The sequence below is a fragment of the Taeniopygia guttata genome, chromosome 11 (genome assembly GCF_048771995.1).
Source record: "Taeniopygia guttata chromosome 11, bTaeGut7.mat, whole genome shotgun sequence".
Classification (NCBI taxonomy): Eukaryota; Metazoa; Chordata; class Aves; order Passeriformes; family Estrildidae; genus Taeniopygia; species Taeniopygia guttata.
The window spans coordinates 18,119,687-18,137,244 of record NC_133036.1 but is presented as its reverse complement, the minus strand read 5'-3'; the positions used below and the strand labels follow the sequence as shown (position 1 = coordinate 18,137,244).

Sequence of the window (17,558 nt, the reverse complement as noted above, 5' to 3'; positions counted from 1 at the left end):
CTGCAGGGGAAGAAATCAGGCTTAATACATTTCACATAATCTTGCATTATATATTGATGTCAGATTTCCCAATACTCAGGGAAATACTTTTGGATAGATTCTGAAAAATAAGTATCGCTCAACAAGTGTTAAAGAAAACTTCCTTAGATAAAAATTAGATAAAATTTCTTAAACAGAAGTCAGACACTTCAGATAAGTAGCACGTTATAGCCTTTTCAGCAAAAAGAACATTCAAGGATTATACTTTTAAAAAATTAATCTATTATCTTCTTATTTTCTGGGTTACAGTTCTGGGTTGATTTCAGTTGACTTACACATAACAAAGCTCAACAGCATTTTGCTGAAGACAGAAAAATAAAAATTCCAGTTCTGAGTTCAGACAAAGCAGGAAAGTTTGGGACTGTCAATCTGACAGTTATTCAATTGTACATGTCAGGACTGACACACTGAGACACTTATTTTTATATCTCCAATCTACAATATCTGCTTACAGTTGCCACGTGTTTATTTACTGATCATTAAAAGATGTGACTTGTTCCTTGTACATTTCCTGGTTTCTTTGAGGAGCCATCCACAGCTCTCTGCTAACATAATGCTGCTAAGCTGAACCTTGTCTGGACTTTCTGTGCTTTTGGGCTTCTTGGGCCTTTTCAGTATGCCTGGAAAAGCTTCTGGCTATGGTAGAAACCTAGCAGTGCACAGCAGGAAATCAACATTTTACATACTTTGTTAAATTATTCGTGAATTAATGTGCCATTAAAGCACTACTATGCATTACCAATTCTTACATTAAGTCATGATTGCTCAGTGCATGCAGATCTCAATGCCTGCAATCTGCTTAGCACAGATTTGCCTGCACAGCACTCACGGGTTCACACAACCTGGCAGCTTAGTCCACGAGGGGGAGTAGGAAAGCAGGAACCACAGGAGAACATATCCTAAATTCCAAAGTTCCACTTACAGCAAAGTTCACATCCTTGATACTACCCTCGAGCAGATTTACTGAATCTGCTTAAGAAAAAAAAATGCTGATGGATGGAGGACTGTGTTTTAATTTTTCTGGATATTTGTTTTCAAAGTCTTCTTCCTCTCAAAAAAAAAAAAAAAAAGTTTAAATTTCATGAAGTCTCTCAAGTCTTTCAAACACTTGTTTCCTTGATTCTGGCCCATCAAATGTCAGAATATGAGGTATTGGTAATTCCGAGATGTAGAAAGTCTCTGTCTTTCTGCTCCGTAGCCAAAGCAGAAGCCATAATTGGTCTGTGCTGTTTCAAGGTTGTTTATTCTGTTTATCTCTAACATGTTCTGCTGCCCTGCCGCAGCTCTGTCCTGCAGGGCAGCGTGTGGGGCTCTGCCCTCAGTGGGATGTTACAAACATTAAATACCAGAAACTACCTGTGCTGGATTTACAATAACGTGCCAATATCTGTCACCTACGTTGGACAGTGTGTCCCCAGCCTGAACCAACAGAAAAATGCCAACACCACAGTGAAACATGGAGGGCATGAAGAAGGAGGAAAAGGACAAGACACACCCAATTTCCTCCATCTTGTCCCCTTTGAACCTCTAATCTAGAATCCTAAAATTTTACTTTTGCACCCGTGCCACACAATTATTACTTATATCAAACACTCAGAGGTTGTAATTAATCCTGTAAGATTGAAAACTCTTTTCCATGGACAGAGATCACAGGCAGTGTCTCTGGGGGCTCTGTCCAGGGGGGTTCCTGACCCCTGCCAGGGTCCCAGACCTGCCAGGGCAGCCAGAGGGATGCCCTGGACTCCCACAATCAAAACACAGCACACTGAGCTCTTAGGCCACATGTTCCAGCCAAGACTGTTACAAATTTTGGCAAAGATATTTTGAGAAGTAATTTCTTCACTCATTTGGGAGTTTGCTCATGACTGCCAAGCATGTGTTTGTGTGAACAGAACTACCAAACATCAGCTGCATTAACCACACACAGTGTCAGAGAGCTTCTCATCCCTGGGCTGCCAGCAGTCCCCCAACTCCTCATGGGCAGAGCCCCACAGCCTCCCTGCCCTTCCCCGAGCTCCTGCCAGGGCTCCAGGCTGCCCCAGAGCTGCTCCCCACCACCTCCAGGCACCTCAGTATTATTTCATGGCTCACATTTAAATTATTCTACAACATGACAACTGCAGACAAAAAGTAGCATCAACATTTTTCTTTGTAACTGCATAGAATGAGGCAGGTTATAAATCATACATAATCTTTTCGCTCATTAGCTGTGATAATTTATGTGAAATGAATTGTGCAGGGCCAGGACTTGGGCTTGATGATCCTGAGAGGTCCCTTCCACTTCAGCATACTCTGTGATTCTGTCAAAGGTTATTGGTTTGGAGCTGTTATACAATTTGGCAAAAATAACAGCCAGATACTCGAAAACTGCAATGTGAAATTCTACATTAGATTCAATAAAATACTTGCACACAATAAAAATTTTACATTGCTTTAGTTTTAACTTCCTAACTTAACTCAGACTGAAACTTACTCTCCAGTGTTTTAGAGGTCCTAGGCATAACAAATTATCACAATACAAAACTCATTTGTAATAATAAAGTTTATTAAAATGCTTTGTTTTATTAAATAAAACAGAGCCTGCAATATTTCACATTATTATGCCCAGAAAGGGGTCTTTTCAATGTTCTATAATCCATACATATTGAACTCATGAAACATTATAAAGATATGCACATTTACTTTCAGAGAAATTCAATATGAATACTGTATCTATAGTGCTTCACATTATACACCACTGATCTACCATCACAGAGGAGATCAAAAATTTGAGATCAAGTCACACAGTACTGAAAAACACAAGAGAGCTCTTCAATACTGAAGTTGTTTTAATCTGAAAGGAAGGACAGAAAGGAAAATGTCACTAAACAGTCGCACACCACATTAGGAACATTTCATTACTTGAGCAGCTTCTTAAACCTTAGTTGCAGAGAGAGAGATCTGAGTTGTATCAGATAATAACATTTTCGCAATAATAAGATGTGGGTATTCTCAATTCAGTTAAGAGAGAAAATGAAGGTTTCTAACCAGGCAGAAGCCTGGGAAACAGTTGAGAAAAAAATGTAAATTCTTTATCTCTCTTGTTGTCACATTGTCTATAGGTCAGTCCTGCCTCAACAGGATCAATAAGGGACATGCAAATGTGAAGATTCCAAAACAACTGCTTGTACAAAGAAATCTATTTTGTGCAAAATGCATAGAAACATATTTTAGCTATTCAGAAACCCAAGCAGTAGTTTGTTTTTTAGTATGAAAACGCCAATACACAACTGGCACTCAGTTCCAAAGGTATGGAAAACAGAGTCCTTTCGAGTGCCAGTTGGTACCTGCCCATTCCAATCCACACCTTGACCCAAATCAGTCTGCACTGGAGCAGATGGATGTGGCATCCAACACACACCTTGAGACCTTCTCCTTCAGCTAGTCAGAGACACCAAACAGAGGCCACTGCAGTGGCTGCTCCACATGGCACATTTCTGAAGCTGACTATCATCTGCACTAGAGACAGTTAAGCTTGCTCTACTTTACTTCAAGTGTGAAGTAAATATTGTGAAATGTGCTGTTCTGATTTTCACATTTATCTTAGCACTATCTTCAAGTCTCTAGTTTATAAAAATGTAATAGCATAGTCTAAATTACGAAGCCATGTACATGACTCAAGTATTGTTCTGCTTGCTTCACTGTCCCCTGCTGAAGCACAGACTAGCTTAAGCATTGGCACCACACAACAGATGTATCTGAATGGAATCTTAGCAAACAATGTTTCTTCCAATGTTCCCAAGTAAAGAGAAGTAGAGAAATGAAAGTATGAATTTCCACCTGCACTAGTTCAATTTTTCATTCCAATTTAAAATACCTTCCAAAAATATCAGTCATCTTTAATTATAATGTCCATTAGCTCTGCTAGGCCTGTGTGTTTAGTGGTCTTTACCTTAAGAGGCTTCTAGCCTAAAATTAATTAGCCTCTATATTAAAATGTCTAATATTTGTACTCTTTCCTCACCAAAGTGAGCAATATTTTATCTTCATAAAGAAACCGGCCTATTCACATTTGTTGCAAATAGGTGCACTAGAATGACAACTCATAAATGGATGTTTTAGTGTTCATTGTAAAATTTGCAAGTGTTTAAGTAAGCTTTCTGCTTACCTTCTTAGAAGTTCTTTAGGTGACAAGCCTGTGGTATCCATATCACTAAGGCTATCACTGCTATCTGTAGTGTCTGAGCTGCTGTCTTTTTCTGATTTTTTATTCTTGTGTTTTCCTTTGTTTTTCTGCTTCTTATGCTTCTTTTTCTGTAAAAAAACCAGAAATAATCCTTCATCTCCTTGTGAAAGACTTGGATTTTTCTGAATGTCAACAAAAGAAAAAAGTTCATTTCAGTAAGCTTTTCAAAGCTTAACCGAAACAGAACACCTATCAATGACTGTCATCCACTACTCAGACTAAGATTAAAAAAAAAATTATAAACCAAAATTCATTTAATCCAAGCACTCAACTCTTCATAAAGCAGATATTTCATTACAGTAATTTGAATATAAGTCATGAACACAATTCCCAGGATGTGTCTGGCATCTTCCACATAGAACATGAAACCACCCACAGTATTGTACACATGGAAAAAGCAGCATCATAGCGGGGTAATTTTCTGGTATCAAAACACCAATGAAATTCTGTTGCTTAAATTCTGGCCTCACTATATATTTTTTCCACAACCAAGCATAAATAATAAAACATTTTGAAAAGAAGATCAAAGAATCAATATATCAAAAATCAATATTTAAATTTATTACCTTTTCCTTTTTTCGTTTGCGTTCTTTCTTAGTCTTGTGCCTCTCTCTGGTTTTCCTATGTTTTTCTTTCTTACTAGGCCCAGGAAAAGTTGCTGGCACCTCTGTTTGTTGTTGCCAAGTAGTGCCTAAAGTACAAAGCAAATGCATGAAAAATAAAAAAAAAACCCTGACAAAAATAGGGTAATTTGGTTATTACATTCTGTACTACTTTTCACCTAATATGATAGTTAAGCAAACAAACTTTAAAAGGAAATTATGTGTCTAAAATGCCTATCTGCAACATCCTTCTTTAAATAAATGCCTTTGCAATCTGTTAAAAAATGAAACTGCAGGGCTGTTCTATATTTTCACATCCATTTTTTATCATTACCTCTATAGACTTAAAACAAACCTGGTATACAGGCAAAGATGTTCCTGTTGGTGAGCCATAGCATGGCAACAAAACATTTGGTGATGCCAGTTTACATAATACACATTTCAGAGATAGATGGCCTATTCACAAAATGCTTTTTTAAAGAGAGCTATCATGTATTTTATATGCAACTTCAGTGTGCAGAATTGACACTCTAGATGCTTACAGAACCTACCAGAAGAAAAAGCTGGTGGCAACTTTGGTCCAAATTCCTCTGTTGCATCCAGTTCCTGCTTTGACGTAGGCAACGAAGAAATGCCAGAATCAGTTGAAGCAGTCACATTCTCTATGAAAAAAAACCAAAACTTGCTATATTTGAAAGGAAAATAAGAAAATACTTTTTCTAAGAAGTGTTGAAGAAACTTCAAGGAGGCTTTCCAAAAAACATTAAGAAAGCAAACTGATCAGCATCCTCTATCTCCATGGACTGCTTTGGCCAACTGGGTAGCTGACATTCTGAAACATACCAACATACTGTGCTTTTTCTTATTTTAAATCAAAATTTACCTTTTAAACTATAAAATTATTAATTAAATTGCTATTAGTGCATTTGTTTGCTTCCCTTTTGTTACAGTACTATTTTTCCATTAGTCAGAATGAATAACAACTCCTTGAGATGTATAAGGTTAACAAGCACTAAAAGTTAAATGTTAATAGAATCAACTGTGACAGTAAGTCAACAAAGTATTTTCATTTTAAGTATGTTCTTACACTAGATGTTTTGTTCCCCCTCATTGTGTAACAGGCATATTCCATACAGCAGTTTGCTTGTAAACTCTACACAAAAGGTACATGCTAGCAACACTGTAACATGCAAAGCTTTATTCAGTGCTGTATTTGCATTTTCCACACAACCAGCTCTACCAATCTCAGATGATCTGCACTGGTTAGCATGGTCCTAACAGTCCAAGAATGTGTGATTCAAAAATGGAACTTTTACAAGGCATCTATTTTATGTTGCATAGAAATGAACATCCATTAAGAACTACCTTGTAAATTAGAGGAAGAACAGTCTGCTATATCAACTTGCTTGGTGGCTTCTGACTGTCTTTCAGAAGTAGTTGGTTGCTGTTCTTCATCACTCTCTTCTTCAGAGGAAGATGATTTTTCATCTGAGGAGCTCACAAAGATGGCCTTAAATAAGTCCATGGGTGGTCGTCCACTTTCTTCTTCCTGATTCTTATCTTCATCAGCTACCTGCTAAAAATACCATCACAACCAACTATATTTAAACACTAAAGAAACTAACAATCTCTCTCTGATAAGGAATAACTTCAAGCATGCTGACAGGTATTTACAAAACTTCTGGATGGCACAATAGCGGTGAAATAAACAATCTTAGTCCCAAACAGTAAAGCTCTGAAATGCTGAGGAACTCAGTGCCCTATAAAGAGTAGTGCAGTTTGTGAAAATAGATCACCAATATTATAAATTCTAATTAATTCAAACTGCAATTATAGAATTCTAAATTTAAACAAAAGGAAAACATCACATTTCTCCCCAAAATATGCACTCTCTTCTATGGAAAGGAGAAATAAATACATTCTGTGCCGGTGAGCAGAGTGGTGACTGAATTTAGTTCCCAGACTACAGGACTACATTTTTTCTTCTCTTAAGCCCTGCTTCAAGTATAATCAGAGGTAAGCTGCAAACATCTTGCATCCCAGAGTTATAACCTCAAAATTCTTCAAAGTGCTATCCCAGGCCTTTGCTCATCCTGAGCTGGCTCTTGTGCAAACTGATCTGTGTTAGAACAATTAATGCATTAACCCATCCTGTATCTGGGTTGTCAAGGTTTACAGCTATTCCCTTTAAGTTCAAACCTTGTTGTAAACTCACCACAGTGGGAGGAGTTTCAGTCGTCCCAGTTCCACATTCTTCTTTTGCTGGCACTGGGGGCTGCTGCTGAACATCAGCTTTTGATCTAGCAAGGCTAATGAATTCACTGATAGAATCTTTCTTCTCCTTCTCTTTATCTGATACATCCCACCTTGAAGATTTCTTTGGTTCTAAAACATCCAAAATATTCAAATCACCTGCATGCCAAATTGTTCTGCATTTCATAGCCTACTTGACTTTAAATTACTCTGCTTCTTCAGTTTGACATTTTAAAAATCTTTCTAATAAATATTTTACCTATCAATGTCATTTAGGTAGAAGAAATTAGCTTTATATCACTAACTTCAGTTTTTATGACAATGAATTTTTATTTTGAATTCCTTTGTTTGGGTTTTTTAAATGAAAAAAAATCATGTGGCTAGGTTCTCAATGAAAAACATACCTTTTCTGTACTATTATCTCATGTATAGTTAAATTAATAAAGTAACAAACTTACTGTTGAGACTGTTACTCTCTTGGATCTTTTCATTTGTTGCTTGAGTTACAGATGTGGTGGGCTCATGCACAGTTAAGAAATTAAAAACAGAATACTTGTCTCGTTTCACTTTTGGCAAACCCACTATAGAAGAACTAGAGAGAAATAAAATTGTTTGCTTATTATTGTTTTTAACACAGAAAAGTCTTCAAATTAGCTACAACAAGCTGAAGCCCCTAGAGTAGTCCTTCAAATACAAGCTATTATATCAGAGGTCACCATATTTCGTGACACAAATAAAAATTTTGGGCAGTTCTGTATTACCTTATGACACAAGAAATTTTCCACAGATTTTCCACAAGCAAATGAAAAAACTCAGAAATTATAAAAAGTTTTAAAAATATAAGTATCAATTATCTTACTCAGGATATGGATCACGAACATTAAATCTTTTACACAGCAGCTTATCAGGATGCCATTCAAAATTATCTCTTGTGAGTTTGCCAAACATCTTCATCTTCACAGCTGTTTCCTTATCATCAATATCATTCTGAAAAAGTCAAACATTTACAGCTGATAAATAATTTTTTTAAAGAAAGATATACTGCATTTAATACACAGTTTCAATGTGCAGAATTTACACTCTTTAATTTACAGAATAAATTGCAGAATTTACACTCAATAAAACTTACTGAACTGTTGTAAGATTTATGAACAGGACAAATCCATCAATATTTAAATGCTGTTTAACGAATCACTGCTCTGTATGCACCAAGTGTTTTCAAAAGCTGCTAAACAGAAGGGCAACAAAATAGTGACATATCTTCGTAAGAGTTGAAAAGAAAAAAGTCAGGGCTAATGCAACAACTGCATCTCTGATTAATTAAAAGACTGCAGGCAGCAAATACCTCTTGGTCTCGAGGAACCTCAACTTTGTCCACATCATCTTCGTACTTGGCGCGGGTGAACCTGGAGGCCAGCGTTGAATTGGAGGATCTGTAGAACATGGCTGCACGGAAGAACTCCTCCTGCTCCCTGCCTCGCTCCCACTCTGTCATGTTCTGGTCAAAAAAGCGCTCCAGTCTTTCTCCTGCAAGGTGAGGAGAGATGACAGCTTACTTTGGGTCAACACTTTTCAAACAAAAAACAACGTTCTTGCAAATATTTATGAATTAACCAAAGGGTAATATTAATCTAAACTGTGTTAATCCCTGATAAATGGCAGTCGTGTTTCAAGACAACAAGAATGACAGCATTTTCCAAATGCAAAATTGATATTGTAAGTAATTTTATTTGTAAAACTGATTCCTTACTCATTGCCCTTTAAAGAATGTTCAAAATACTTAATGGATTTAGCAGGTGATTAAAACAAAAAGTATAATCCAAAGTGTTATCAAGTAACTAAAACATAGAACAAAAGAATCTAAGCCTGACTATGCTTTGGTAACTTGCTTTCTAGTCTATGAAGTGCTCACAGATAAATACAGAGTTTGCACACAGGCTTACAGCAACAGGTTCAGTTTCTCTCCCAAAAGACACCAGCCAAGCAAATACAGTAAAGCAGATCTTTAACTGTTCCAGTTATTCATACATTTCTACATTTTCACCATTATGACTAGAGAGACACTTACAGTCATAATTGGGAATACTCAACTTTACCCAGGAACTATGGATTCAAAGCTCAAGTAGTCTGTCCCAATGTGGCAACCAGAAAATACTTATTTTATGTAATGAAAAGGACTTAAAAAAACCCATCAAAACAAAACAAAAAACCTCCAAACCACAACTAAAACAACACATCCAGGTTTTCTACCTGTCACTATATGCTTTCCTCTGTCAAATTTCCCTGGTGCCCATTTTCTTCTTCCCCAATAGCCCCTGTGTACTTCAAAATTTGTGAAAAAACCCAACCCTTTTTTTTAAGTTTAGTTCAAGGCCATTTAAAGTCATGGGCTGATGATAAACTCCCTAGATCAATTTCAGCTTTTTATGCCTTACAGAAAAATCACAGTACTGGAGTACTGGAGAACTTGAGATACCACAAGATATCTCAAGTATCTAGTTTAATCTAAGGTATACCACAGTATCATTTAATATACAAAACTTAAAGAAAATGGACGAGACAGAAACAGCATGAAAAGAGATGATGAAGCAGGTTGGATGTTTTTCAGTTTTGAGTAAGAGCTCTGCATGGATGCTGTATTTTTACAGTCATAAATTTTTCTGAGAAGAACATATAAGTGACAGCAGAAGTTTGAGTATCTGAAGGACACACAATAGAAGCTTTGGCAAATGTGGAATACTTCATTCACTTCAGGGTTCTTATCTTCCCCTGGTGCAGAGGTTAAGGGGTTTCTTTTGATTCTACTGTTACCTAACCATCTTTCTGCTTTTATATAATTTGTCAGTTTAACTCCTTGAAGAGAAACAAACTAAATTAAAAAGGTTGTTCCACTGACCAAAGCTGAAGTGTTCCTTGGCAAATGAAAGAGGGGAAATACAGGAAATGAAGCAGAACTTAACTTCTGCTACATCACAGAAGTATGAAATGTAATGCCTAAAATCAAGACTTGATGATAACTGAATAACCGAGCAGTTCTCTTGAAATCAACATGACTAAGTATCAGTAAAGATTTCTGTTAACATTGGTCCTGAAAAGAAGAAATGCTGTGGAATTTGGGAACAAAAAAATTGGGGGGGGGGGGGAGGGGAATAAAAACATTAATCAATAAATATTTTACCTTTTTCTCCTTGTTTAAGACTTTTCACAAAATTTTCGTATCTCTTTTGTTTTTCTGGATTTTTTGCAAATGGTTTGAAGTCACTAGAACCAGCATTTGCTAACTGCCCCCCCAGATGCATCTGCCATTTGTGAGCAGCTTCTTCTGGGGAGGTCACCTGGAATCTGCTATTTGCTGACTGCTGAGACACTATTTTTGCTTTCATTTGTTGTTCAGATGCTTGTTTCACTTCTTTGAGTCTTTCTCGATCTTTCTCAGACAGATATTCCAAAACAGAAGGAGCCGGACCTAAAGCAGAAAAAAAGCAGTAAAAGATAAAGAGAAATGAAAAATTACTAGAACTATTTCTTCCACTTTAGTAGAAGAAAAATCCCTGCCACATGTGTATAAATTCAGATAAAATGCTCTGAAGCAGAAATTAACAATAAAATGGCATACACGGCAAATAAAAATTTGGCCATTATTACATCTTCTATGCTATTTACATATAACTTGATAAAGTTTACTGTTGTAGATACAAATGTGAGCCACAGTTACAAATTATCTTTGTATATCTGAATGTATTTCAGTAAAACATTTTACAGAAAAAATTATCACAGCCTATTATATTCATAAAAGGCCACAACCCTCCCAAACAAAACACAATCCAACATGTACTTTTTGTCTTTAAAATATTTAAGTAAATAAATATACAGACAGTTACATCAACAATTCAACTGCTGAGATGAAACTGAGTAATGAAATGGTAACCAGATTTGATCTATTTGTTAGAAAATAAACTCTCAAAGCCAGACCAAATTCTTACTGTTCTATAAATAAACATATAAACATGCTTGAAACACAAAGATATAGTCAAGTATCTTAATACCTTTCAGCTCAGTCTCTCCTAGCTGCTCCCTCCTCTGAGCTGCATTCAAAGCATGCCTGCCCTGCTGTGTTGGATCACTCTCCAGTTTCCCAGTTGACTCCTCCAATGCCTTCTGTAAATGGCAGCTTTCATTCCCAGCTATTATCACAGGTCGAAAGTAATGGACTGGTCTGTAATTTCGTGGCAGGCTAGGTGGTGGGTATATCTGGGGGGGAAAGGGGCAACAAAACAAAAACCCACTGAGAGAGAGAGAGACAACTTTGTATGCAAAGTTGTTTTGTTGTTTTGTTTCTGAAAAAGTCAGCTCAACCTAAGAATTCCTCAATTTACATCTTGGCAGTAGAAACAGACAGCACAAGCTAACAACGCCTTTAGACCTAGCCAGCAAGTGGCACTGTAATACAAACTCTGGGAACAAATATATTGACAGCATATTTATAACTATGAAAAAATATGAAAACATGCACATTAAGTGACAGAAAAATTAACAGGAGTCTTAGGATGCACTGCTTTTATTTGAGAAAACACATTGTATTATTGCTTACTATTTTTTTAAACTGAAGTAAAATGATTTTATCAATTGGACAACTGAATATTTCCATGCTTACTATATTTTAACATCTTTCAAAGTGCTTTTCCTCATGTTCTTCATTCAAGCTGTTGCTTAAAGGGTTACTCTGTGCTCCCTATACAATGGGATTTTTTCACACAGTATTTCCTCCTTCGTATTTCCTCCTTGAAAGAGGACCCTGTCATACAGTTGTCTGTCATTCTAATTTATGCAAATATATATAGCATGAATTATGTAAAGCTGAAGACAGGCCTAAGAAATTAAACTGTCACTAAAATAGCAAAGTGAACAAAGCATGAGGCCTGCTTTTTACAGAAAACTGAATGTTACATATGAAAGATGCAGAGCCAAAATATGGAAATTTTTTTTAAATTAAATCGAACCATTCCTCCAACTTTATGGCAAGTAGCAGTGAATAGTGGAAGGTATTTGTTCAAAGCCAGTCCTAAGGCAAAGTTTAAATATCTTCAGAAGTCTGATAAATTTTAGGTTTATGTTGAATAGCCTCCTGTGTTATAATTTTGTTCATTCAGCAATTTTCACTGCTGACCAAAACATTTATTTCTAAGAACAGAAAAACACCAAGAACCAGTAGAGTATGCATTGTTCACATGATGAATGATGTTTTTCTTAATACATAAAATATCAGTATCTGCTTACCTTGATTGGAGCTGATGGTTTTGATGCCAAGGAAAAACCAGGCAGTATTTTGCCAATATATTTAAATTCTCTTTCAGGCCCTACAAAATGATCACAGATGTAGTATTTAAAACATCCATTTTTTTCTGAATATTTTCCATATGTCACTGTCTATTATGAGTCATAATTGTAGTTAGTCTTCACCACCTTTAATTTAAAATTAAGGGTTCTGATTCTGGATTAGTATTACACAACTAAAAGTTGCTCCCAGAGTGACTGCTGAAGGTCGAACATGGCTTATAGTGAAGCAACAGTATCCACGCTGTGCACAGCTAACACCATCAGTGCCATTAAAGTGTACACCTAATGTGAACAGGTACTCCAGAAATTATGACAGTGTTTCATGCACTTACCCAGTGCAGAAAAAATAAAGTGGTACCAAGCTACAATTTACAAAAATTATCTCAAAATACAGAAGCCCAGCTAAAAAAAGTTCTCTTTTTAAGTGCTGGGTCATATTTTTTAACTGTGATTCACAATCACTTGTTTTCTTCAGTGAAACTGAACATTGTATCTCACCAAGCAGCACCTACTGTCCTTTTGAAAATGTGCTTTGAGGGTTTAATCCACACTGGGATTAGTGGAAGACTATGGAAATAATTTCTGTAATTGAACACTTAATATAGAAAGAGGACTAGTTGAATTTTCAGATATCAAGGCTGAAAATTAAAATATATGGCAAATACAGATTACATTTTTTTTCTTCCTCCATATTACACTCACTCTTTAAAGAGAATAACAGTTCTTACTTTTTTTGGATTTATACTGTTTTGGTGCTGTCCAGCCATACAAGCCATCCCCAGGCTCCTCATCCTTTAGAACTGTATCATATTTTGACAGTGTGTCAGTTGCATAAATATCATCATCTTCTTCCTCTAAAGCTCCTACACCAAAAGCCTAAAATACAAATTTTAAATGAGAACTCAAAAGTGTGAGAACTTTTAAGTCACATATCAGAACACATCTACATGGATTATCTATTCATCTATATAAAATCTACAATACAAATATATATTCACTGGGAAAAATGTACAGATTCACCACAGAAATGAGCCCACACCTCAGTGAGCACAAAAGCACATTCCACTTCCTTGGCAGGGAGGGACAGCAAGTTTGGTGTGTACAAGACAAGGACAGCAGACTAGTTCCACCAAAATAACATGTGCAATCTGACTAAGAGCAGGTTAAATTCTCAAAAGGAAAAAATATGTCAGTTAACAGGGAAATTAAACAAGTAGAATTCACAGAAAATATAAACTGTCAGTGTTTCTAGGTAAGAACTACAGATACCCTGGAGCAACACAAAACCTCTCTAGCTGACAGATACAGCGTCACTGAAAGTACAATAGACAAAAAACATAAACTAAAAACATACTGCATATTAACTTTAACTCATCAAAATAACACAGAACATTTTTCCATCCAGCTACTCAGAGTCAGGTAGCTTTATAGTCTTTTGCAGTTTCAGTAAGTAAAGGCATTTGAGAGTTCTAATGATTTTTCCACATCTTCAAAATAAGTTTTAAAAAACTCCTTTTCTCAATCACACTTGACATTTCTTACAATAATACAATGACTAGGAGCTTTTAACTTGAAAAAAAAAATTATGTGGATTTTACTACACTAATCATAAACTGCATTAAAAAATGTCCTTACCTGACCTGTAATACCTAGTTTTCTCCCTTTACTATGTCTCAGATCACCAAGTAAATTGCTTGTTTCTTCAGAACCACCAGTGAAAAGATTCAGGTGTTCTCTTCCAGATGCACCAAACAAAGCTTGTGAGGGGTCCAAACCCTTATAGCCAAGTCCATGGACATTCTCTTTGGGAGTCAAGTCTACAGGCATTACATCTTTTGGTGCAAACGTCACATTCTCTGGCTGGTATTCATCCTCTTCACCCTTGTACAAAATAAAAGTTTGATTATAAGAGCAAATATGACTAAAAGTTCTGTATGTTGAGCTTTTACAACATTCAGTTAACATGACCCTAGGCAAGTTTGCATTTCCTGAATTGTGTATGAACCATACCTTCTTACATAGCAAAAGAAGAAATTTAGGTATTAAAACCTTTCTTAACATTTAGCACAGAAAATACTTATAAATATTTTTAAGAAGATTTGAAACAGCATTTTAAAATACTGTTTGAGGACATTGAAGAAGTTGTTTTGTTTTTTCATCTGTTATCACATATTCTTACATAAGTCAACAGGGCACTTTCCCTGTTCAATACCTCAGAACCCTCAGACAGTCCAGGTGGTAATGCACAACCATATATCTTCACTGTAGGATCTGTAAGAGACATCATAACATCACATTACATTAATAAAAAGAGGGTTTAAAATCAGCTTTCTAATCAGTCTGTGAGTGTTAACTTTCTACTAACAAGGAAGTTAATTAGCTCAGGAACTTCCCTGAACTTACCAGGTTGCTGTCTCTGTGGCTTTCTTTTGACTCGTGGTCCAATTCCTTGTCCTTCTTTCCAGCCCATTTTCCGTAACAGTTCAACCCCAACTGTTATTCTAAAAAGAAAACAAAAGGAAACAAAACCCAAAATTACTTCAACCCACACCTTTCTTATTTGTTGATAAATAATGTACATATATAATACTCGAACTTCTAGTTCTATATCCTGCTTTAAAATCAGTTACTATTTGCATACACACTACCTGCCAGTTTATAAATGTTTCCTTGGTATAAGTCTGCACATTCAAAACAAAAATCCAGGTGGAGGCCACTTAGGAAATGTAGCACTGCAGGATCTTCCAGTCTCACAGTTATGGTGGTCATAACTTTTTGAAGCAATACAACACTTCTAGGTGAAATCAATGGTTTGGTAAACTTTCAGGTAAATTTACTTACTTAGATGGTCCAATTAAATCATCAAATGCAGTGGTTCCCGGAATGGGAGCAACCACTCCTGCAATCTGTCTGGCTTTCTCCTTTATCCTGTCTTTAGCTTTAGATGCAAAATCATCTGTAGTTGTAATATCTTTTGGTGCTATCCCAAATTCACTAAGATCCTGGAAACATACACAAAATATAAACATTTAGATTAAATATCCTTCAAATTCTTACTTACTGTAATAGTAGTGTAATGAAAATTACATATGACCTTCGTATTTGCTGATTTTCTCAAGCCACTTATGCAGTTGTTTTTGTAATAACTTTAGTGGAAATATCTTAACCACTTTCAAAAGTATTTGCATTTTCTGATAAAGTGAAAAAGTTGAGTTCTGGTTTTATATTTTAATATTGACATTACAGGAGCTTCTTAAGTGAACCTATGAAATAGTCTATATAACCTAGTAGAATAACATTGTATACAAGAAATAATTTCAAGGTTACTTCAATTTTTGCTGTCATGGCAACTATTTACACAAGTTTTCCATTCCTTTCTAAGTTTACCTCTTCATCCATGAAGTCTTCTGGTCCAAGAACGGTTCTACCTGCTCTCTTCTGCCGTGATGATACAAAAGCTGATGGTGCCCATCCTTTAAAGAAGGAAAATATTTAAGTAAGGTAGTTAAAGCAACATAGTATTCAAAAACACTTCAAACATTTCAACCTTACATCTTAAGGATACATCAAAGGACTATTTATAAATGTACAGTCCAAAAACTCAAGGAGAACTAACTTCAGCTATACTGTTTCAACTATTCACAGTATAAGGAAGAGCAGGAACAAAAATGTACCTTCTTTTGTACCAACAGTGTTAAAGTAGCCGGCAGAAAAGCCACCAGTAAATGCACCATGGAAACGCTGGTATCGTCCCTTTGCATCTTTAACAGTCTGCTCTTGAAGAGGCACTGGCTTTTTAATTCGTTCACCTGCAATCAAATAAAACAGGAAGTAAGACACAACTTTACATGAAGGAACGATCTCCCACTTCCTCCAGAAGCTGTTTCTTCCTTGCAAGTAAGAATGGGATCAAACAGTAGCCACCCTGACGTGGAAAGCATCACATTTTATTTATTTCCACTGCACTGTAACTATTCATGTACACCACTGAAAAAGGAAAAGCATGAAGTGTTCACATCAAATTTCTTAATTCTACTGATTTCTGAGAGCATTGGATTTTTCTTGTGAAAGGGAAGTTTTAGTTTTTAAGTATGCAAGACCTCTGGCAGGATTTCTTCAGTTCAGTAATTGCTTGAGAAATTATACATCACAAGCGTACAAACTGAAACCAAACACAAAAGCTATAGACTTCGGCACAAATCTTTGTAACGATATTTCTCGAATAAAGTAGCACAGACGTGGGAATCACAACTGTACATTAGTCCCTACCCTGTCCATCCCAACAATATAAGTATGGGACGGTCAGATTAGTAGAACTGCGTACACTTGAACTGCACTGGGTGTTTTTGGAAGGATGGGGAGGCCAGAAGCAAAGACCAGCAGCCAGCTCCTAGTCCCTACCCTGTCCATCCCAACAATAAAAGCATGGGACGGTCAGATTAGTATAACTGCGTACAGTTGAACTGTACTGGGTGTTTTTGGAAGGATGGGGAGGCCAGAAGCAAAGACCAGCAGCCAGCTCCACCCGGAGCAGCCGCCACCAGGCGCGGGGTACCGCAGCCTCAGCCGCAGCGGTGCCAAGGCCTGTCTCGCCCTGCGCTGGGCCAGGCCCCTCGCAGGCCAGCCCGGCTGCCGGGACAGGCCCCGCGGCAGCAGCAGGGGAAGGGGAAGCAGCTCAGCGCTGGGCCCTCCCGCCACATCCCTGACGGTAAGGGCTGCAGGCCGCCCGGCCCGAACCGAACCGGACCGCACCGCGCAGGCCCTCCGGGATACCCCGGCCCCAGCGCCTCACGCCGGGCCGCTCTGCACCGCTCGGCACAACGCACTGACAGAGGGAGGGAGGGGGAGCAGACGAACCTCCCGGGGATCCCTTACCCTCCTGCAGCGGCTGCAGCGCGCTTCCATAGCTCACCAAGTCCTCTTCCTCGCTGTCGCTGCTCTCCGCCGCCATCTTACACGACGGTGGCCGCGGGGGACCCGGCCGCGTCACAAGAGGGAGGCGGAGCCGCCGGGCCCGGGACGGCTCCGCGGGGAAAGGCGCCCTGCACCGGCGGGACGGGAGAGGCGGGACGGGAGCGGCGTCCTGCACCGGCGGGACGGGA

At 37.5% G+C, this 17,558-nt stretch overlaps 1 protein-coding gene across 3 annotated transcripts; it reads right to left on the bottom strand.

Annotated features, from left to right (window-relative positions):
- Positions 1–2,566: 2,566 nt before the first annotated feature.
- Positions 2,567–17,494, bottom strand: GPATCH1 (G-patch domain containing 1). Of its 3 annotated transcripts, none has more exons than XM_030282065.4 (20): positions 17,332–17,494; positions 16,131–16,265; positions 15,844–15,929; positions 15,298–15,458; positions 14,860–14,957; positions 14,669–14,727; positions 14,092–14,337; positions 13,185–13,332; positions 12,397–12,476; positions 11,166–11,370; positions 10,298–10,585; positions 8,465–8,646; positions 7,979–8,106; positions 7,578–7,711; positions 7,082–7,251; positions 6,232–6,439; positions 5,418–5,528; positions 4,831–4,955; positions 4,187–4,332; positions 2,567–2,872 (listed from the first exon to the last, which is right to left on the bottom strand). In XM_030282065.4, the coding sequence occupies exons 1-20, from the start codon at positions 17,405–17,407 to the stop codon at positions 2,851–2,853; spliced, it is 2,808 nt and encodes a 935-aa protein (XP_030137925.4). In that variant the 5' UTR covers positions 17,408–17,494; the 3' UTR covers positions 2,567–2,850. The 3 variants fall into 3 exon arrangements, with proteins under 3 accessions (XP_030137925.4, XP_012426837.5, XP_072790689.1); XM_012571383.5 differs by having other exon boundaries at positions 6,232–6,442; positions 17,332–17,490; XM_072934588.1 differs by having other exon boundaries at positions 6,232–6,442; positions 17,369–17,475.
- Positions 17,495–17,558: the final 64 nt, after the last annotated feature.

Excerpts from the sequence above, each read along its gene's own strand:
- GPATCH1 (XM_012571383.5), bottom strand. The coding sequence starts at position 17,407 with ATGGCGGCGGAGAGCAGCGACAGCGAGGAAGAGGACTTGGTGAGCTAT. Across the intron at positions 11,371-12,396 it reads AACCATCAGCTCCAATCAAG|ATATACCCACCACCTAGCCT; the intron begins GTAAGCAGATAC and ends TTTCCCCCCCAG. Across the intron at positions 7,252-7,577 it reads AGAGAGTAACAGTCTCAACA|AACCAAAGAAATCTTCAAGG; the intron begins GTAAGTTTGTTA and ends TGGATGTTTTAG.